Source organism: Microcaecilia unicolor, chromosome 1 (assembly GCF_901765095.1).
Source record: "Microcaecilia unicolor chromosome 1, aMicUni1.1, whole genome shotgun sequence".
Taxonomy (NCBI): domain Eukaryota; kingdom Metazoa; phylum Chordata; class Amphibia; order Gymnophiona; family Siphonopidae; genus Microcaecilia; species Microcaecilia unicolor.
The window spans coordinates 273,044,808-273,067,798 of NC_044031.1; the positions used below are offsets into that span (position 1 = coordinate 273,044,808).

General features: G+C 41.9%; 1 protein-coding gene across 1 annotated transcript; it reads right to left on the reverse strand.

The window, feature by feature from the left end:
- Window positions 1-9,301: 9,301 nt before the first annotated feature.
- RPL15 (ribosomal protein L15) lies at window positions 9,302-22,958 on the reverse strand. Its single transcript, XM_030206726.1, has 4 exons — window positions 22,904-22,958; window positions 16,408-16,585; window positions 13,553-13,689; window positions 9,302-9,673 (listed from the first exon to the last, which is right to left on the reverse strand). The coding sequence occupies exons 2-4, from the start codon at window positions 16,577-16,579 to the stop codon at window positions 9,368-9,370; spliced, it is 615 nt and encodes a 204-aa protein (XP_030062586.1). The 5' UTR covers window positions 16,580-16,585; window positions 22,904-22,958; the 3' UTR covers window positions 9,302-9,367.
- Between the last annotated feature and the right edge of the window lie 33 nt (window positions 22,959-22,991).

The following is a 22,991-nucleotide window of genomic DNA, read 5'->3' on the forward strand; positions in this document are numbered from 1 at the left end:
GGCATTACTTATGTACTTATGAGCCACGGTCCCAGGCAAGTCAGAACGTTGGAGGTGAGAATTATTATATAGGATGAAGGTGCCCAGTGTGTGGCAGTGGGCAAAAAAACAAACAAGATGCTAGGAATTATTAGGAAAGGGATGCAAAATAAGAACAAAAATACTATAATGCCTCTGTATTGCTCCATGGTGTGACCTCACCTTGAGTATTACGTTCAGTTCTGGTTACCATATCTCAAAAAAAGATATAGCGGAATTAGAAAAGGTTCAAAGAAGAGCGACCAAAATAATAAAGGGGATGGAACTTACCATATGAGGAAAGGCTAAAGAGGTTAGGGCTCTTCAGCTTGGAAAAGGCCCATCCCGCAGCTTGCATCTTGAGATGTAGGTTTATCGATAGGAGCCAGCTCCGTTGGTAGCAGAAGGTGTCGAGCACTCCAAATACCATACAAGCTCCTGTCCAGGAAGTGGCAATTTATCTTCTGATAGGCATCTCTAATCATCCTGAAATATTAGCACCTATGGGTTTATCTGCACATGCACATCTATGTATATAGTAAGGCTGCACCTTAACCACAATTAACATGTTAAATTTATCAAGAACTAAAAGACAAAAAAAAAAAAAAAATCACAGTTACTGGCTTTTACCCTTGCTCGGGGCCACCATTGCTTCTCCTGCCCTCAGTCTGCATTTCATCATGCTTGGCCAGCCAAGTGGCCTCCTGCTTGGCTCTTTCCCCAGGGAGCCAATGAGTGCTGCTGATGGAGGATATCAGTTGTTCCCACTGCCATGTGGGCCCGAGCTAGCTAGCTGCCTGCCTGAGTGAAGCTTCTCCACCCTCCCTCCCAAGCAAACTGCCTGGCGCCTCACCTAGTATCACTTCACCCCCCCCCCCCCAAGGTCCAGCACTCTCACACCTGGCTCCACCCCCCCTCCCAGTCCAGCATCTTCTCCTGCCTGCCCTGTCACAGGGCAGAACAGGCTGCAGGGAGGGGGACAGGAGGGAGAGATGCAGTCACACAGGCAGTGAGTGTAACTAGAGAGACATGGGGACAAAAGTTTGGCAATGTCCTATCTCCACGTGCACTGTCCCCATAAGTTCTGACACCATCTACACAAGCAAAGTTATGTAGTACAATTTCTGCCCTGGGGCCCAGCCATGTCTAATACCAGCTCTGGCAGGATGTACATTTAATATATAACACATACTCTAATCACAAAATGGAAAATTAAATTTTCTGCCTTTTGCTGTTTGGTCATCTCTAGTTTTTGCTACCCACTGTCTTCTCTTAACTCACGCACCAGGGTGTCCTGTTCATTTGACATCTCTTCTCTCTTCACATCTACCATCCATCTCTGTGGCCCTATCGTCCCCCATGTTTAGCATCTCCTTTTTCTGTCCCTACACTTCCCTGTCCAGTATCTTCTGTTCACATCCCTGCATCCATCATTCCCTATCCTTTCCACGTTGAGCATCACTCCTCTATGCCCATCTCAGTGGCGTAGCTGGGGGGGGGGGGGGGGGGGGGGGGGGCGCCAGAGGAGCGGCTGCTCCCCCAAATGGAGTTCTGCCAGTGCCTATTGCATTGAAAATGTGTGCCGGCGCTGGCGGAAGTCCGCTCTTGCGCCCCCCGCACCGTCAACCTGGCTCATCTCCCTCCTGTGTTATTCTCCCCCATGCCCAGATACCCCCTCCTGTGTCCAGCACTGCCCTTTTGTGTCTACATACCATCCCCACACATCTCCAGTGTCCCTATGCTCCCCCATGCACATAATTTCCCGTTTCTGTTATATCCTCATGTCTCTCCCCCTCTAGTATTTAGCTCACTTGCCTGCCCTACTTTCCCCTGTGGGTTCAGTATTTGAGTCCTCCTTCTTTCAGTCCCTTGGTTTAGCATCTTTCCCTTCCCTCTCCCCCTTCCTATCCTCTCAGATCCGGCATCCCTTTCTACCCACTGCTTGTAGCTTACATTTTCCTGTGGGCCAGCAGCAATGTAGAGGCTGGCTCTGTGGCTTTCCTTCTACTGCATCGCACCCTCTCTACTGCAACTTCCTGTTTAATCCTCAAAATGAAGAGTTGCAGAACAGAAGGCAGGATGCGGCAAAAGGAAGGCCATGGAGTCAGCCTGTGTGAATTGCTGCTGGGCTGCAAAAACACAAGTTACAAGCAGTGGGTAAGAAAGAGGTCACCGACCTGCAGGGAGAAGACAGAAAAGGAGTAAAAGTTTTTTTTTTTTTTTTTTTAATAGCATGAACAAGGTTTTTTACCATTCCTGCAGGGCAGCAAAAAATTTTTTCTGCAGTTGCGGTAATTCCAATTAGTGTTACCATGTCACGACTGGTGTGGTAGCCATGTTAGTCCACTCTTAAAGGTTATCAATAGAAAAACAAACAAATATTTGAAAGGTATTAATCCGCAAACAAACCTTTTCCGGAGATGGGAAGATGGTAGAACGAGAGGACATGAAATGAGATTGAAGGGGGGCAGACTCAAGAAAAATGTCAGGAAGTATTTTTTCATGGAGAGAGTAGTGGATGCTTGGAATTCCCTCCCGCGGGAGCTGGTGGAAATGAAAACGGTAACAGAATTCAAACATGCGTGGGATAAGCATAAAGGAATCCTGTGCCGAAGGAATGGATCCTCAGGAGCTTAGTCAAGATCGGGAGGCGGGGATAGTGCTGGGCAGACTTATACGGTCTGTGCCAGAGCCAGTGGTGGGAAGCGGGACTGATGGTTGGGAGGCGGGGATAGTGCTGGACAGACTTGTATGGTCTGTGCCAGAGCCGGTGGTTGGGAGGCAGGGATAGTGCTGGGCAGACTTATACGGTCTGTGCCCTGAAGAGCACAGGTACAAATCAAAGTAGGGTATACACAAAAAGTAGCAAATATGAGTTATCTTGTTGGGCAGACTGGATGGACCGTGAGGTCTTTTTCTGCCGGCATCTACTATGTTACTATGTAAAATAAAACATGGAAAAGAAAATAAGATACCTTTTTTATTGGACATAACTTAATACATTTCTTGATTAGCTTTCGAAGGTTGCCCTTCTTCGTCAGATCGGAAATAAGCAAATGTGGTAGCAGATAGTATATATAAGAGAAACATCAAAGCATTACTTTGACAGTCTGACAGAGTGGGAGGGTGGGGGTATGCATGGGGACATCAAAGCGTTTCATTGATATTCTAACAGGATGGGTGTTGGTAGGTGAGAGGAGGGTAAGTATGACTGCATCTCCTCCCTCCAGTGTGCTACCTGCCATGCTCTGTGATGCACAGACTTTTACCAGGCAATGTTGAAAATCTCATGTACCTCAGCTGCTCACTGAAACACTATGATAATGTATAGTATGTTTAATGTATATGCCAGTCTTTTTTTTTTTTTTGCCTATCCTTTTTATGGTTATTTGTTAATACATACAATATTGTTATTTTAAGTTTTCACTGATTCCTTTTTCATTGTTTGATTGTAACTACTATTGTTGATGTAATTATTTTGTTGTTGTTGCTGTAATTAACCTCAAACCCAAGGCTTCCTTAGTTAAACTGGAGAAATATGAATCGAATTGTGGAATAATAAAAAAGAAGGGAAATGAGAACTCAATGTTGCCATGGAAACCATAAACTAGTATCTGTCTCTGCAGACTTCAGGTGCATTTAGTTATTGTAGTAAAATACAAATAACTTAGTGTACACCAGATTTCCTAACAACATTTTTGGTGCATTTTGGAGAACACCCAGCAGAGACTCAAAGCCAGGAGTGTTGTTGTTCCCCCCCCCCCCCCCCCCCCCCCCCCCCCTTTGGACATTTAGTGCTTGCTGTTTTCACTAGTAATTCTAAGTGAAGCAAAGTTCGATTGTTGTAGAGGAATTCGATATACTGCTTTTCTGTGGTACAATCAAAGCAGTTTACATATACAGGTACTGCCCTGTAGTAGGCTCATAATCTAAGTTCTTGGATTTGGGGCAATGGAGCATTAACTGAAACAAGTTTCTTTTTAAGCATTTATGTATTCTGCCTATGAGATATACCACCTAAAAGGCTGACAATAAAACCTTACTGGAGACATCCCCATGGCTTAGGCTTCAGTGGCCACAACACAAGTTACATATGCAATATGGAAGAGAGATGCTGCTGTTAACCACCACCCTCTAGAGGCCAACTAGTGTCACTGGAGGTATGCTTTAGCTTACTCCTTTCGCAGCAGCAGCTCAATGTAAATTATAAGATGCAGCAGGTAATTTACTGTCACAAAGAGACTTACAATTGAAGTTTATGAACAGAATAAAATCCTCTCCACAAACTTTCCCATGTGCATCAGGTCCTCAGGAAGTGTTTCTCCGTTTGGGGCGGGCCTAATATACTATCATGCTGCAGGGCCGTAGAGCGGTCAGAGGCACACGATGGCCATAGAATGGTGCTGGAGCTGCCCAGTAAAGAGCTTGTGCTGCCCCGTCCAAGACAGTCACCGTTTCTCTTTTGGGGCATCTACGGACAGGAGGGTTCCCCTTTGGATCGATGAAGGTGAGAGAAGTATTCTTGGCTGTCCAGGTCAGAACATTATAGCAATTAAAACTCACAGTTGCTGTGAGGAGAGGGGGGGGGGGGGGGGGGGAGGAATGTAACATGTCAGGAGGAGTTCTGGGCATGTACATAGAAGCCATGCTACCAATTGACTGACTGCTAGGCGCTTTTCCTACTGAGCTGAATGGTAAAAGTCCATGCAGCTCATTTGCATGCAATTTCTTTTGGGAATCACTCGCTATTTTCACCTCTTGTAATTCTAAGAAAATAAAGGAAAAAAAAGATATATATATATATATTTTTTTTAAACAAAGAAAGGGTAACAAAGAGACTTGAAAAAGCCAAAAAACATTCAAAGGCTCTTTCCCGGCCGAGAGAGGAATCACAGAACTTGGCTGTTGCTCCTCGCACAGAAAAAAACCCCAAAAACTGAGGAGCACGGCAGGTGGGAAGACACTGTACATGGACGGTGCGACACGCAGCACGCTCAGAAGGCTCTAGCAAATTCTGCTATGTGAAATGCCGGTTCCCAGGCCGGCGTGGATCGCTGACCCAGTTGTGAGTATAATACAGTCTGCTTGTCCCGAGAACATCAAATCACTATACAAACTAACTTAAAATATATAACATCTTTTATATTATAGTACTACTAATAGTTACACCATGTTTCAACAAATGCATTTGTATCTTGAATTATAAAGTTTGTTTTCCAAGATTGTATTTTATATTTATGCTTGTTTTATAGTGTTTGTAAGTGACCCCTGATCAAGTGGCTTGTCTGCCAAAACATGGACCCGTGATGGGTCTTAAAAAAGCACCAACAGTAATCTGCAACTGTCAGTCAAAGTCGTGTGCATCCTTTACTTACTTTGGTGTCTACAAAGGGTCTGTACCAGCTCCAATTGATTCAGAACACTGCAGCAAGACTAAAAGGTTGCAAGCGACATGACCACATCACACCATTTTTGCAAAAACTTCAGTGGTTACCAATAAAATACAAGGCTAAATTTAAAACTCTATGTCTTATTATCTTCAAGGCCCTTAAAGGAAATAGCCCCGAGTACTTAAAACCGGGATCACCCTCTACACACCTCCAAGGACACAGAGGTACTCCCAAGGAGTATCTCTAACCACACCCTCTTGAAAGGGCATTAGACTATGTGATACCCCCAAACGAGCCTTCTCTGGAATGCACTCCCTGAGGCTCCACTTAACACAAGACTACCTCTATTTCAGGAAGCAAGTGAAAGTTTGGCTCTTCAACAAGGTCTTTATAGAAGAACTAGCTAACTTGCTAGTCTGTCATGTACCATGTACAAGGAATGGCACCAGTTACATATACTGTAGCTAGACATTTATCTACTGCTACCCTAGCTAATATTTAATCACCTCTGACCTCATGTGCAACTTTCTTTAAAATAGTCCCCTTATTTTCTCTCTTACCTGTCTATATGTTCCATCTTTGTGAATACCCTATGCTATTAAAATGTTTTCTTACAAATTATGTTGATATTGTAAGTAGCATACTATGCCATACTTTGTATTGTTAGAATATTTTTACTGCTGTAATTGTCTATGACTTATGTTTGACTTATTCTTGCTGTACACTGCCTAGTGAATTCATTCACAAAGGCTAACAAATCCAAATAAATAAATGTCAACCCTTTGTCCAATTCAGCTGATAAACCCAGTGAATCCCAGCTCACACTATTTGTATACCCTTTAACTTAAAAATCCCATTTTAAAGTTTACCATGGACAATAGCACCTGTTGCCAGGGGTGTATCTCAATCCATGTTTGTTTCTTTACATGGTTGCCCCTGAACTCTATGTAGGTTTTGCTAGCAGCAGATGGACCTTTGAGAATATATGTTAGCATGCCAGAGTCAGCAGTGGCTATTTGACATGACACCAGGGTAGCAGCAGCAGCACAACTGAGGCACATTAGCAGAGGTTTCCAGATTCTGCTCAAAAGATACAGCCCAGAAGGAAAAGCCAGCACTTGCAGCAAGTAGCCACAGTTCTACATGTACCGACAAACATTTTCATGCAATAACTGTTAGCATGCACTTTAACATTCTTTTCGGAAGAGAATATACTCCTTTCTTTGAGTATATTCCCTGTCAGAATATTCCACTTTCAGTTTTAAAAATATTTCGTGACCCATGATGATGGCATTGTTGCGTGACTGTGTTTGAAAACCAAGGAAGCAGAGGTATGTCATCATCAACTTTTCAGTATTAGGCCAGTTCATGGTAACTACAATAAAAGTACCATAATTGTAGAGTAATAATAGTAGCATGCCACCTTTTTCACAAGACCATGACCTCTCTGAGATTTCAATCAAAGTAATATATATATCTATATAAAAGGCAAAACCAACGTTCTATGAAGCCTCCAGCCGGAAGTGTGAAGGGGGCGAGATATCCGGTTTCCCTATGAGTGTCTGCCCCACCCTCTCTAACACAGTCAGTGAAGGAAAACAGCAGAGCACGAAATCAAATCCCTGGCTCTGTAACAGTGAAGGACTCAGAGGGGGGAGGGGAGAGAGGCCAGAGGGCAGGGACACACACTCCCACATGCACACAGAAGAAAACATTGCTAGCGCCCGTTTCATTTGCATCAGAAACCGGGCTTTTTTACTAGTATATATATATATAAAGGGGGGGGGGGGGGGGGGGAGAGGAACCTAACCATCATGGAACTTTCACACCTTTCTTTGCCAACACCAGATTACTGACATTTGGGACTTGGAAAAAGACCAACATTCATTATGAGGTGCTAGCAACAGATGACAGCTTACTAACAAAGGAAGGCCAAAGCTGAGAATTTTTAGAGTCTGCAAAATTTCTTGGTCTCGTAGTTCCCCTACACTTCGTGTTGTACCACTGAGCATAGGAGCAATAACAGGCTGTGAAATATCTAACAGTAAAATTAGCCTCTATCCAGCACAAGAACTATAGGTGTACCAAACTAGCACTGTCAAACTCAAACTGATATACAATATGCTGCCCTATGAGAGGCACAGATTGGAAAAGAATAAGCTAGACCACTACAAATCTCTAAACAGAAAATTTGGCTAACAGAACATCAGCTCAGTTAAACATGCAAAACACAGACCCCCCCCCCCCCCCCCCCCCCCCAAATACAGAATAAGTTACCACAGCTTAGCAACAGAACTATGAAGACAAAAGCTGAACCAGAAACGCCAAGAAGCCAGGATCTGGATACAATGCAAACGTAGAGAAACAGAACTTTCTGCCATACAATATAAACATCTCAAGAAAGACAATGAAAGACTTCTCACAAAAACAGCAGCCTGCAAAACGTTTTTGTCTTGTTACTACATTGAAAATGTTAATATAACAGACTAGCACAAGAACCTTACTGGGTCCCTTTGACTAACCTGCATTAAGCACTAATATGCACTCAATGTAGGAAAAATGGCTCAACACAGGACAGAGTAAAGAGTTTTGTGTTAGCACACATAAATAGCAACGCTAACTGCACAGTATTTTTTTGGAAGGGGCAGAGAATAGGCATGGAAATGCTATTCAGCTAGCATGCCGACATCAATTATTCTTACCATACCGAATAATGCAGACTTAACTATGTCAAATTTTTTTTTCAGTGGCCACACACCAATCTTAACAGTGCACTGCCAGAAAAAGATAATAGAAAAAGGTCAAATTTATAGCTGTACTAGAAATGGATTTAGCACGTGGCAAAGTCCAGTGTTAGGACATGCTAAGCCCATTTACCAGTAAAAGGACCATATCATTTTGTATGTACACACATATTTATTTACAATTATTGTACTTTGTATTCCCCCCCCACCCCCAACTATTTTGGCAATTGTTATTCCAATAGGTTTATTGACACGAGTGACAAATCTGTAAAGGAAGCAGAAGTGTGAGAAGGGAATGAGACCATGGCTGCACGGATTTCCCTGGCAGCTTATGTGAACAAATTGGAGAGAATGCACCTTGCTCTGCTTCATGGAAAGCATTGGAAGGTATGCAGAAAGTTCTAACTACCTAGATTACACTCTGCATTTTACAGAGGATAAAACAGCATGTAGAAGCTAAGGTTGATAATTACTATAAGTTTGTATATAATTATACTACCATCTCAAGGCATGCACTATTTTAAAGAGAAACACTCTCCACGACAGTTTCTTTCTGAAAAAAAGCATGTGTTACCATTCCTTCTTCCTCAATACTCTAAAAGCTTATTCATAAGAAACAAATTGCCATGTCAGGATTTAATGTTCACAGGAACATGTGTAGGTTTACTGCTCTGGTATAATCTTGTTCATAAAGGGCCCAATTCAAACTCTGAATACAGCTGCATTATCACAACAGCAAGCAGACAGCCCCAAAGAATTTTGCAAATATTAAGCTTGTTTCCTGTGGGAACCTACAGCTAAGCCAGGAACAATAACTTTTGCCAAGTAGTGCATAGGTATGGACAAGACACCCAATTCTTCAGTTAGTTCTAGAACAAGGCCAGAAGATGTGGTAAAGAAAGGAGATGCACAAATACAAGATACAAAACTAAAACACAGTACATTGCATGAACAAAATACTATGATGGTTTCAGCTAGTAAAAGCAGAATACTACCTCCTATGTATTTTTTTTTTGGTTGGGGGGGGGGGGGGGGGGGAAGATGGATAGCTAGGGACTGAAAAGCCTGGATTTCTACATGCTGTAAAATTCTAGGCTAGATCATCATCAAGCAAGCAACTGAGATGTTTAATAAATGCAACTAAAAAAATGTGTTAGCAGACTGAAAATCTCCAGACTTTTATTAGTAAAATGAAATTTACAATCAGAATCAGATTTAGCGATAACGGTGGAGTTGCAAAGTATTGCGTCTTCTCCAGGCTGCACGCCGTGAACCACCAATGGTGAGATGGAATTTGTGGCCCTTGCCAAGCCCACGGCTCTTCTTGCCAGCTGATGTCAGTCCACGCATCTCTCTGTGTTTGTGGACTGGCTTTGTGATCCACTGGGTGTCAGGGTTGCGCCTGATGGCCTTGTGGAATGGGTCAATAAGAACAACCTCAAAGAACTTGTACGTGGAATCTTCACCCACCCAATATGAGCTCAGTACTCTCAAACCCCCACAGTGCCGGCCAGCACGCTCCTGAGGAAAAAAGTGCATAACACAGGCAGTGTTTAAAACAAAATGCATCCTAACACATTCATAAAAAACTTTCCAACAATTCAGAAATTTGTAAAGAAATATTCCAGAAGTACAGCAAATAATTGTACACATGGCCAAATAGAGTTGAAAAGCACAAAACATGCTTAACTGTTAAGAAAGAACGCTGTCATCCTTAACAACTGCTAATATGGCAGCCTAATACTACACTGCTCCCTGCAATTTAGATAAATATTTCAATCCTACTTGCTCACAGCTTTCCAACCTCTTGTAAAAAGTCCTAGGCCTCCCACTGGGCAGCTCAGCTCATGTCCCATCCCATGGGAACTTTGCATTTACACACAGCACTGTCCAGCAGTGATAAGTTTTCAGGTACAAGATGTCCGTTCTGCCTTAAGTGGGGTAGTTGTGACCTTGGACAAGTCACCATCTCCTAATGTCTCAATGAGTGCCAGAAGAGAGATTTGAACCCTGGCTTTCCTGGTTCTCAACCCATTGGCTAACGTAAGAACATAAGAATTGCCAAACTGGGTCAGACCAATGGTCCACGCAGCCCAGTATCTTGTTTCCAACAGGGGCCAATCCAGGTCACAAGTCCCTGGCAGAAACTAATAGTAGCAACATTCCATGATACCAATCCCAGGGCAAGCAGTGGCTTCCCCATGCCCTTGTCTACTTCTAATCTGCTTCTGTGATTTTCTCAAACCTCACCCTCCCTTAGACACAGAGTAGTCTAGTCTTTTATGGTATCGTCACCATATCCATTTGAACTTTTGCCCACTGCGTCTTAGTCTTCCAATAAGTTGAATGCATCAGTGACGGTCAGGTCATTTACAGAATTCTTAACCCTAACCTCACTGGATAGGAATGCATTTTATGAGATCAACCTTAAAAAGAACATGCAGTTAAATACATACATATATATATATATATATATATATATATATAAAAAAAAAGAACATGCAGTTTGCTAACAAAATAACTAATCCAGACTGGGGCGGGGGGGGGGGGGGGGGGGAGAAGACTCTCAAAATTTAAATAACACACCAAAGCTCCAAGAGCATTGGTCTGACCAAACAAGTTAGCGGGGAACCCCTTTGGGGAAGGCTTATCATCACTGGCCTCAATAAATCATCTAGCTCCACAAAAAAAGCCAACAAAAAACACCCTAGAATGGAGACAAAAAATTGTTCACCAAAAAAACCGGCGCAAAAATAGCCAAAACCCATATAGCCCATCAAAAAAACAAACATGTCCACAACAAATCCCAAGTAGCTCAAAAAAAAAAACCCACAAATATAATCCCACAAATACGTTAAATCAAAATATACTCAGTTCTGTAAAAAAAAAAAAATAATAATAAGTAGGCAGTTGTATGGTTTAAAAAGAAATTCTCATATTTATATATTTGCAATTCAGGGCTCAACATATTTTCTAACTCCCTTTACTCTCTTACATATCTATCGCCTATGTTTACTAATGTGCGCTATGGGCATGTTAGCATTTTTAACGCATGTAAATGGTTTACGTGCGATAAACGCTAACACGCAAATGTATAGGCGCGTTGGCATTTAATGTGCCTTAAATTTAAGGGCACGTTAGAAACACTAACACACCTTAGTAAACATACCCCCCCCCCCTATATGTTCCATCTTTGTTTATAACCTACACTGTCAATTAAAATGTTTTATTACATATTGTGTCGACATTCTACTTCAGTATGACATAATCCAAATAAATAATAAAATATCGGCTGCCTTTGACCTACTACTGAACAAATTGAGTGAGACTGGGATGGTTGTCCCTGTCCTAGATTAGTTTAATTTCTATTAAGCAAAAAGTTTTTCTGGAAAAATGGTAAAATTTCCTCAAAGCTGGCATTCAACCTGCGGAGTGCCCCAGGGCTCCCCCTTTCGTCAAATGTTATTCAATTTGTTTATGGGCTCTTTGGGAACAATTTTACTTACTGATGGTAAATAACTATTTCCTCATGCCAGTGATATATTGATGCTGGTTCCAATCTGTGCTAACACTTGGCGGCTCAACTAATTTTTTGCAGAAATGACAGTATTTATGATTATCTTCCTAGGCTTCATTGGCTTCCTTTAAAAGCACACATTGTTTTCAAATTGCTTGTACCATTTCTCAGTTATATTATATACAAGTTCATCGGATTCAACTCCTGTCTCAGTCATTTTTTTCTCTCATTTCAGGTACATGATACATTTTTATTAAAGGTACCTAACTATTAAAATACGTTTTAAACAATACGATTCCATGTTCTCTTTCCGGGCAATCTTTATATGGAATGAACTTCCTATGTATATTAGAGTAGAACCAAACTATGCACAATTTCAAAAGGAATTGAAAACTGTCTTAAAATGCTCTTGTATCTCCCTGATTTTTTTAAATATATAATTCTTGTTATCCTGATGTAGTTCTTATACATTACAAATTTTTTTTTTTTGGTAGGGGGGGCGGGGAGGGGTTAATTATATTTCCTACTGTCCACAAAGAACACCCATTACAGATAACTGACCTTGCTAACAAACAGACTTTCTCCATAGGTAAGCAGGGTGAGTTGGCCACACACTGGTGACTCCCAAGCAGAGGGCTGTGAAGGGATGTTATGTACAGGAGCATGCTGCAGTAGGATTAAGCTAGCCCTCCGGGCTTATTTAATAGCATTGTGAGATCCCAATGCACAAAAGTTGTTGAGAGGTGACAGAAAACGTTCAGAATCCCAATCTTATAGTAGACTTATTCACTGCACAAATCCCAGCTATGGGTTCTAGGTGGCTTACATACCAAGAAACCCATTAGTTATATATGGGGCATTATATTAAAAATAGCATGCTCCCGAAGTTAATATAATTAACCCCGACAGTAGGAAACGTTAGCTACACAAACGTGCCTCTAGCTGGAGAATGCACTTGATTATAAGTAACCCTCACTTGACACCACTACTGCCCGATTCCAACATGATAAAATATCCTATTGCCTGCAATAAGGGTGTACAGTTATTCAACCACTATTTTGATTGAAATGCAATCCTGGGTTCTAGTTATGTTTAAAAAATAACTACTAGTTTGTACTATTAACAATAAGAATTTTTTTGTCCCAAACAATTATCTTCAGCAAACAAATTTAAACTGGAAACTTTGCAGTCCTATTAATTGTTTTTAGAGCACTGTACATAAGTCTAGCATGTACTTGCTAAGCACTTCTGTGCAAAATGAAAATGGCTGTTACAGTGCAGCCAGAGCTCCAACTCCCTGTACTGTAGAAAATGCTGTGGAATTTCTACAGTATTGCTGTATATGTTTCCACCAGGAGCTAGAATGTTTGACCTTCTCTTATAAATGTATAAGAAGTAAACCATACTAAGTTAGTTTCTCCATAACTATAGGGTAGCACACCAGGAACTCTTCTGCTGGATGATGCCATATCCCCAGCACCTAACCCAATTCACTGCCAGTCAGAATTACAGCCGAGGTTGTAAATATTTATACGTCATTAGCTTTTGATGGTGGTGGGGTGGAGAAGACAGTAACTTGTATATTAACCCGCTCTCCTCCCCAAACTTTCCCACATGCCCCTGGGATAGCCTATATCCAACCCATGCAGCATGCTAAGGAAAGGAAAACTATGTCAATGGCTAACTTCAGCAGGTCTCCAACCCATCACGATCAATACGGGTGTTTATACAGTGACTAAAGAATAAGATATTTAATATCCCTTAATTACTCCGCCAAAGAAACCAGATTTCCAGTAGTGCTGCACCTCAGGATTAATCTTCAGAGCTACATTGTGCTTCACATTAATGATTGCTTGAAATTAAAATCCCCTTATCAGTCTTACCTCAGCAACTGACTGCAGGCTGCGTGCAAATTTGATTTGGTTGACACCATGGTGGACGGGTTTACCGTAAGTAGCTCCCTTAGGGACAGGGCGTTTGCGACCACCTCGGCGAACTCGAATACGGTAGATAACATAGCCTGCACATGGAGTTAAAAAGTATAGTAAAGGCACGATTATTAAACTGGATGCTTACATACAGCTCACAAAAGGCATATCTGCTCAAACCAGAAGCCCACCATCCTCTCTGAGAAATACCAGCAAGATCCGAAAGAACAGATTCATTCTTTGTTGCTCACTCCTGTGGATAAGCAATGGCTTTCCCAATTTTCTTATGGACAACTTGTTTAAACCCAGCTATGTAAACTTCCTGAACCAGCAAAATTTCACAGTTTAATTTGTGTTAAAGGAAAAAATTACCTTGTTTTGACACATTTGTAACCACTAAAGTACAATAAACAGCGCAAAAATATGACAAGTCATCTACTTTTTCCAAAATTATTAAACCCCCAATTCTACCCCTCCCCCCCATCCATGGCCTCTTATTCGTTTTAACCTGGTTCTAGTTTCATGGCCTGTCTGCCTATCTTGTGATTACTTAATAACTGGTCCTCATTTACCTGTAGAATTCAAAAAGGTGTTCTGGTACATAGCCCTTGGCTGTGGCATCAGAAGCAATTTTGTATGGCATCCGAGTTGGTAAAAAACATACCAACTCCAGCTTCAAAATAATGTTGTAGCTTTGTCCCAGATCTAAAGTACTGGTAAATATAGTTACAATTTGTACTAACTCCACTCAAAATTGCTTTCGACTCCATGGCCCAGTATTTAAATGATAATCCACAGCCAAGGGCTATGTAACGGAACATCTTTTGGAGTCCTACAGTCATGGACCATAAATCTGGTCACTAGGTGTTATCATGGCTATAATATTAAACTATACCACGTAAATAAGCAGCACTGTGATACAGTCTGTCCTTCAAATGTGTTAGTTGCCGATTCAAGATAGGGGTTCAAATCCATACAAAGCAAATAGTTGGAATAGATGTAAAGCAGAAAGGTTCATCTGAAAGCACTAGCAATCTGCCTTACCAGTACTTTAGATCCAGGACAAAAAAACTTTAAAGCCTAACATCAGTGGCATCACAGCTGGAGGACAGTAGGAAAACAGAGGAGTCAGAGTCGAAAGCTTGGTATACTGACTCCACAGCCCTGCTTAAATGACTGGACTAAAATAGGAAGGGATATAATAGGAACAAAATAAAATGGGAAGGAGTATAATAAACAACATCTCTGTGTACAAAAGCTTGTGACAATAACTAGACAACTTTTTTTTTTTTTAAGACAAAAAGGTGTGCACGCTTACAAAGAATTTTCTATTTTATGGAGGGAAGTCCCGGAGCCCAAGTAAGGCAGACCACACAGTGTTTGCAAGTAAAGGAAAATATTTATTGAAGGTGTTTGGCAAGGTGTTTTATTCACAGGAAAGAAGGCAAACTCAAAACAAAATCCTTGAATGTGACAATGTCCTTGGCTTATGATTATGAGGAAGTATGTTTAAGGGAAAGTGGCGGTATCCTATAGACTCCCTCGAGATTAAATGAAAAGTAGTGCCTCCACCTTCATAACTTTTGTTTAAATGAAGATATTGTAATGAATAAAAAAAATGTTTCAAATTTGCTCTTATTACATGTTTGTACAGAGTCACCACTTCTTGCCACACATTTCTGCCAACAAAGGACATAATTTTGAAAGCAGTCACAAAAACCTGCAAATCTTGTCTCTTCAACAAATTGCTCATCCTCTCCACCTCTTCATGTCAAACAAGGTATTCCTTCAATTTTGAAAAAAGGATGAAAAAAAAAATCAAATGGCGCAGCTTTACTGTTGAAGGGGTAAGACTAAAACCCATCTTGGAAACTTTCTCTATGTTTTGTGCTGTGTGAGGCCTGGGGTCATGTTGCAACAAAATTTCCTCCTTGTGCTTCCAAACTCCTCTCAATTGTTCTTACACTGCAGCCCTGAAAACTTTGCATGACCTCCAATTGTCCATTATGAGTTTGTCATGCGAGTCATCTGTTGCCATCACAGATCATCCACTTTGCTTCTATCACACACGTCAGCCTTTCATGGTCTACAATCTTTACATTTTTTGGCCCAGCGATGACTTGACTGAGTACTGTATATCACCATAAACAACCTGTATGTGGCAGTGAATTTCAATAAAATGAACTCCTTAGTGTTCACTGCATGCTTCCATGTCACAAACAGCAAAATAGCTTCTCATCAACTAAGTTGAAGGAAAAGATTTCAAAGAACAAATGAACCCATAGTGCTGATATCTGTTGAATCATGGAGGTGGAGATGTTACTTTTCAATTAATATATATATATATATATATATATATATACACATATACATATATATACACACACACTTGACACTTCAGCTGCACCTGTCATTTTCACCCGCAGTGTAACAACCGAGAAAGACTGTAGCCACATAACTACCTAAATCTACTGAATTGCTGACCGTACAAATTTCTGCATTCCACCAGAGCAAGTCACTTCCCATTACACTGACCCAGCAGCAACCACTTTGTTGTGCAGCTTTCAAGATCAAAACATGTTAACTGGATCTCGAGACCAAATGTATTCAAACATGGTTAAATGGAAGATTTACTGCAGATCTACTGTAGTCCTGCTATAGCCCTGAAGGAGCAGAGTTTAAGTTCTTTAACAGTAAATACTTTTACCATGTGTATACTGGTAAAGTAGACCAAGCCTTTTGACATTTCATACAAATACTTTAAAATCTTTTCATTCAACAGGTGATAAAGAAAGTGGTTTATTACCAACCTTGTTTAGCCTTATACCCCAGCCTTCGAGCCTTGTCTGGCCTAGTGGGACGGGGTGCCCGGTGGAGGGAAGATAACTGGCGATACTGCCAGCATCGGACTCGCAACAGGAAACGCATCACATCTGACTGCTTCTTCCTCCATAGTTCTTGCATGTATTTGTATGCACCCATCTTGACCTACAAATTCAAGAAAGAAATCAAGAATGTCAGCACTATCTCTGGCGGGCTGCAACATTATGTAAATGTCAGAACCAGAAATACATTTTTACTTATCACAGATCTATGGAGCCCTGTGTAACTAAAAACAATGGTAACAAACCAGTAGCTTAGAGTACTGAAACACAGTATTTAAAAATCACAAACTCTGGTTAATGTAATTTTCTGTGTCTACTTCCCATGGTCTCACAGGCTGCATAAAATTCAATGGTGGGCCACATTCAGCTTATCCCCGATCTAGAATTAATCACAAGGAAAAAAAAACCCCCCAGACATCCAGTTTACATAAAGAACAGCTCAAAGGACTTTGGGGCCCATGCAGGAAGAGGTAGAGCCAGCGCACTGCACTCTTTCTGCGCTCCAACTCAAAAAAATATTCCACTAAGTACATAAGTAATGCCACACTGGGAAAAGACCAAGGGTCCTTCGAGCCCAGCATCCTGTCCACGACAGCGGCCAATCCACTAGTATGCTACATGCAAGGCAGTAATCTGCAGCTCACTGTGAAATGTAACTGTCAGTGTCTAAGAAGTAATTAACTCAGGCACTGACAGGAAAGGGGGGGGGGGGGGGAGTAACTGGGATGTACCATGAGAGCCAGATATCGCCATTTTTGAAGACAGTGGCAAGAATGCATGGGCATTGCTCCTGCCTCTTTTGAAGTACAAACCTGGGGTCTTGGGAGAAGTGTTGGGGTGTCGCTAGACACCAGGGATTGTTTTCTAAACTGGGGACAAGGCGGGTTGGGGGGAAAGAGCGTGGCCAGGGACGTGTAATGTTGGGGGCAAAGCTGTAGGGATGGAAGGACAGAGAGAGAGGGGCTGTCAAAGGCACTTTTTTGTGTGGCATTTGATGTAGCCCTTCTAGGAGACACTGGGGGGGGGGGGGGGGGGGGCATTGGGCCTGGTGATCCATTTCATTGCCCCCCCATTTATATACCGCTCTTTTCTTGTGCACGTGTGGTTCTGTCCTCTCTTTATTGGAGGTTTTTTTATTTGGTTTTGTGTTTTTATTGGAATGTAAACAGCTGTGAAATTAGGTTTTCCAGCCTAGCAGTATAACAAATGAAAAGCTATAAACCGTACAAGCGCTTACAGGATTAGTAGTGTAGCCAGCAAGGCTCTTCAAAAAACAAGATGACTGGAGGGTAAAATACTTTATTCTTCAAAAGGACCTGACCAAACTGTGCCATGTCAGATCCTTTCAAGAATAAAGTATTTTCCCTTCCAATCATCCTCCTGTTTTTGGAAGAGCCCTACTGGCTACACTACTCTTCCTGTGATCACTTTTATACATAGTGAGCTACAGTCTTCTGTGGTCTTTTCCCCCACTGTACTAGACCACTAGGACTTTTTGGTATATTGAGGTGGGTGGGAAGGAATAGTTTGAATTGTATCGGGGTTGAGGAGGGGGTATTAGACTACCAGGGAACAATATAGAAATCTACCGAGGACAGGGTGTGGCCTCCCCCTAACCCTATTTTGCCTCAGACCCAGAGGTAAATTTCTTGCACTGCAGACATTTGCATACAGGCTACAAGTTGATTTTTTTGTTTTTGTTGTTGCATTGTTGTGGATTAGCTAAGTCTGTTTACCATGCATTTTAAAGTGTTATGCACCATCGTCTACTGAGCGAGTTAATTTTATCCCTAAATCCCTTTCTGCACTGTGCAGCACGTGGAGGGGCATTTTCGAAAGGGACGTCCATGTTTTGATATGGACGTCCCGATATAGGGGTGGGGAAACCCGTATTTTCGAAACAAGATGGACGTCCATCTTTCGTTTCGAAAATACCATCAGGGACATCCAAATCCTTAAATTTGGTCGTCCGTAGATTTGGTAGTTTCTGATTTTCAGCGATAATCGAAACCATGGACGTCCATCTCAGAAACGACCAAATACAAGCCATTTGGTTGTGGGAGGAGCCAGCTTTTGTAGTGCACTGGTCCCCCTGACATGCCAGGACACCAACCAGGCACCCTAGAGGGCACTGCAGTGGACTTCATAAGTGCTCCCAGGTACATAGCTCCCTTACCCTTGTGTGTTGAGCCCCCCCCAACCCCACTACCATATCCCTTACGGGTGAAGGGGGGCACCTAGATGTGGGTACAGTGGATTTGTGGCAGGTTTTGGAGGGCTCGCTGTTTCCTCCACAAACGTAACAGGTGGAGGTGGGATGGGCCTGGGCCTGCCTGAAGTGCTCTGCACCCACTAAAACTGCTCCAGGGACCTGCATACTGCTGTCATGGACCCGAGTACGACATCTGAGGCTGGCACGACATATTTTGAAACATGCTTTTTTGATGGTGGGAGGGGGTTAGTGACCACTGGGGGAGTAACGGGAGGTCATCCCCAATTCCCTCCGGTGGTCATCTGGTCTTTTCGAGCTCCTTTTTGTGCCTTGGTCATAAGAAAAATACAACCAGGTAAAGTTGTCCAAGTGTTCATCAGGGACGTCCTTATTTCTTTCGATTATGGGTTGAGCATGTCCAAGTGTTAGGCACGCCCATGTCCCGCCTTCGCTACGCCTCCTTGAACTTTGGCCATTCCCGCGACGGAAAGCAGTTGGGAACTTCCAAAATCGGCTTTCGATTATACTGATTTGGACGACCCTGTGAGAAGGACGCCCATCTTCCAATTTCTGTCGAAAGATGGGCGTCCTCTTTTGAAAATGAGCCCTATAAGTACCTAGCCTGCTCGTTAACTATGAGCTGCAGCTTTCTGGTAGCTTTCTGCATGACCCCCTTTGTTAGAATTCAGTCAAAGAGAGAGCTAGATGGCAGAATAAACTCAGCTCACACGAACCTTTGCAAAACACGGGAGATACAAAGGGTTAAAGATGTGGCCTGATGAGGGCTCAGCTCTAGCTTTGTAACCAAGGAGGTTAGATTGAGAACAGAAGATAGTATGAGCAAGTCTAGCCCATTATATGGGCTGAGGCCAGTAGGCGGAGCTTGCTGGCAGTAGGCAGAGATTGCCACCACTTTTGCCCATCCAAAACAATAGCAAACGCTAAACAAAAGCAAAATAATGAATTGCCTATCTGAGGTCCATCTGTAAAAAAATCAAAAGCTGTTCCAGCTGGTTAGGCAGTGTCTTAAAAGGAGGACAAAAGTTTTTTTTTAACTTGACAGCTTTTTAATATATTTGAAAGCTTCCCATATCCTATATAATAAAACTCACCCTCAACGTTCTGAGGACACTGACGTCACTGTCAGGTCCTCCGGGCACTTCCTTCCGGTTCGAAGCCTTTGTGGTGGTGAAGCCACCGAAAACACTGTGCTGGGGCCCCGCCCTCGCGTCAAACGTGATGACGTCGAGGGTGGAGCAATGGCGTCAGTGGCTTCACAACCAACGAATCAGCAGATGGAAGGTGGCGTGCCGAGGTCCGCAACAATGGCGGTCAGTGCCTTCAGTACGCCAAAGGGGTGAGTAGGGAGGGGGGCAGGTTCGGAAGGAAACCGTGCTAGCGCCCGTTTCATTTGCGCAAGAAACGAGCATGTTTTACTAGTGTAGATATAAATATCATGAAATAAAAATTAAGTAAAACAGCTTAAAAATTACTGTAGCTGGTAGAAACAGCAGTTATAAACTCTATTTTGTGCTTATTTTTCTACACTGTTCTATACAATACAGATGGCAAAATTTCAGTGAGGACACAGATTCATCTTCACTGTTGTAATCTGCCTTGAGAAGCTTAGTGTTATAAAGATGGAATCACATCTGTTTTGTAGAAGTTTACATTCTAGATACACAAATGGATTCCGTTTTGAGCATGTTTCAGGGACAAGTGGTTTTATAAGTCAAAATAAAAATTAATATTTTGTTGCATTCAGATCTTTTGTTTAAACATAATTAAATGGGCTATAAGCCCCTAAAGCAGTGCACTGGTTTTCTTATATTTTGTTCTTGTGATGACTTAAGAGTGCCAAAACTGAAACTCTTAACTCTTCTATCTGATTGATAATAAAAGGAGCTCATTGTTGTTTTGGGGCTGTATGTTTTTGCTCCTAGTCATGCATCCAAAGATTATATAATCCTTTCAAGAAAGGACTTCATAAAGTGCTCCCAGGTACATAGCTCCCTTACCCTTGTGTGTTGAGCCCCCCCAACCCCACTACCAGAGAAGCATGGTAGGGTCGCATTTTCAATATGGTAATACTAGAGCCCAGCTAAGGAAACAAGTTATTTTGATTTATTCTTCACTGGACCAAACTTGCTTTCCTTGTGCCATCACCATCCAGCTGGATAGGTAATGTCTTAAAAGGTGGCAGATAAAGGATTTTACATTAATATACCAAATTATCCCAAGTAAACTCAGGTTCAATGTGGCTTACATTTGAAAATACAGTGAAACAGAATAATAGAATCCAGTTACATCATGGGAGCAAGTAGATAGATAAGTCTGAAACATTTAACAAAGTTGAAATTAGCACATATACCCAACTGGTCATTTGTCCTTTAATAATGCCGCATGTTCAGTAATCATAGCAGTAAGACGGTTATTCAAACATTATGAGATGCACACACTAGAACAGGCATCCACATACATACACGTTACAAATGTAAACAACTTCTACAGAGCACATCCAAAACTTAATTTTTATTTTCTCATTTCCATCTTCCAAAATTCTAGACAGATGTACAGATCAGTAGGGCCAAAAGCAGTCCAAAACAAGTCTGAAACAGCACAGTTTATACCTAATTGTTCAACCACCCACAGAATTCACCTTTGGGTTTAAAAAGCAAACCATGTACATGTAAGGACTGGATAAACAAAATAAAGTTTAAAGCAAATGCCCTTCACATGTAATACTTAGTAGCAATAATGAAACAGTAATAGAATATTTACATAGCAAGCAGGCTGAGCCAACAGATTCTGACCCTGGACAGAACTTCTGCATGATGGAAGCCCTTCCTTCATTATTCAATACATATGTGTGAAATAGTAGCATTTTTATAATATACTATGGCATTTCATAAAACAAAAAGAGCAAGTTCCCACATGCCATCTTTTTCTTTTGATTTAGGCACATGAAAAAAAAAAAAAAAAAAGAAAATATGTTAAATACTCCCAGGTTTCAACCTAATTAACGTTAAAAAAATTGTACTTACAAATAGTAAATCTTATTTTGATTCTCATGTCTCTTTTGGTGGCCCTAGGTGAAAACATTTCTGCATGAATACAGGGAGCCCCTAAACCAGCCCCCATCTAAATGACTACTACTAATCATTTCTATATCGCTGCTAGACGTTTGCAGCACTGTACACTTGAATGACACAACAACTTACAATTTAAAGCCAATTACTACTCTAACCCACGAAACCAATACTTCCGTATGCTGCACAAGCCTGCATATTTGAATATAAGTGAAACCAAGTAAAAATGCTACCAACAAAGAACGACAGTGTGGATAGAGGTACTCGTACGGTTTACTTTGCTTTGTTTCGAGTGAACGGGGATGACGGCTGCACGAAGAGGGAAAAGGAGATAAGCCTAATCGGCTTCAGTTTTTTTTTATGCCATGCCGGCTTCTGTTTTCAATTTAACCTCATCGTTTGTAACTTTATTACAAACCTATACGGCTTAAGCTCCAAAACCAAGCAGTGCAACTTTCTGTGATCGCGTTGATGTCCACCAAGAAACTCACCGACAAGAAAGTGCAAAGTTTGGAATGTACGAGTCACAGGAAATACAATAAACGCCTATAACAAAACTGAACATTTAAGCCAAATAGCAAATGCACCCCCTCGCTTTTATACTACATACCGAGAAGTTTCCTCATTATCAAACCATATAAACATTAAAGCATCAGCTGATCCCCAAACATTCCAGTTGCTTATAGGGGAAAAAAAAAACATATTTTGCTCAGCTGAAGTGACTCAATTTACCTCCGATTCAAACGTCACCACACTCGTGCATCATAACTACAGTATGGCGCACACAGGGTGAAACCCAGGTCCAGCTAATAATAAGGCAGGGTGAGAAAGACTTAAGCGAACTGTCACAGTGAATCGGGAGCTCTCCTTCATTATACAGCGCACAGTTTTATTAGCAGGCCATGGCCGAGCTCCGTTCACCACCCAGCCTCCCTCCCCAGAGCCGGCAAACCAGCAACAATGGCCAAAGAGGCACCACCACCAGTAGGGCTTTATCCTCGAATGGGGGGAGTCGTGCCCATCCACAATCCAGGTCCTCCATCACTGGATGGCAATGTTCTCTACCCGATATTCAACAGATACCACAACCCACCAAGCAACAAACCAGACTAGCCTTTACCTGATGGCGCCCTTACCGGAAAGGAAAGGCCGCTTTCCCAGAATCCTTTAAGGCAGCGACGTCCTTCTTCCGGTTCTAGACGGCGGGG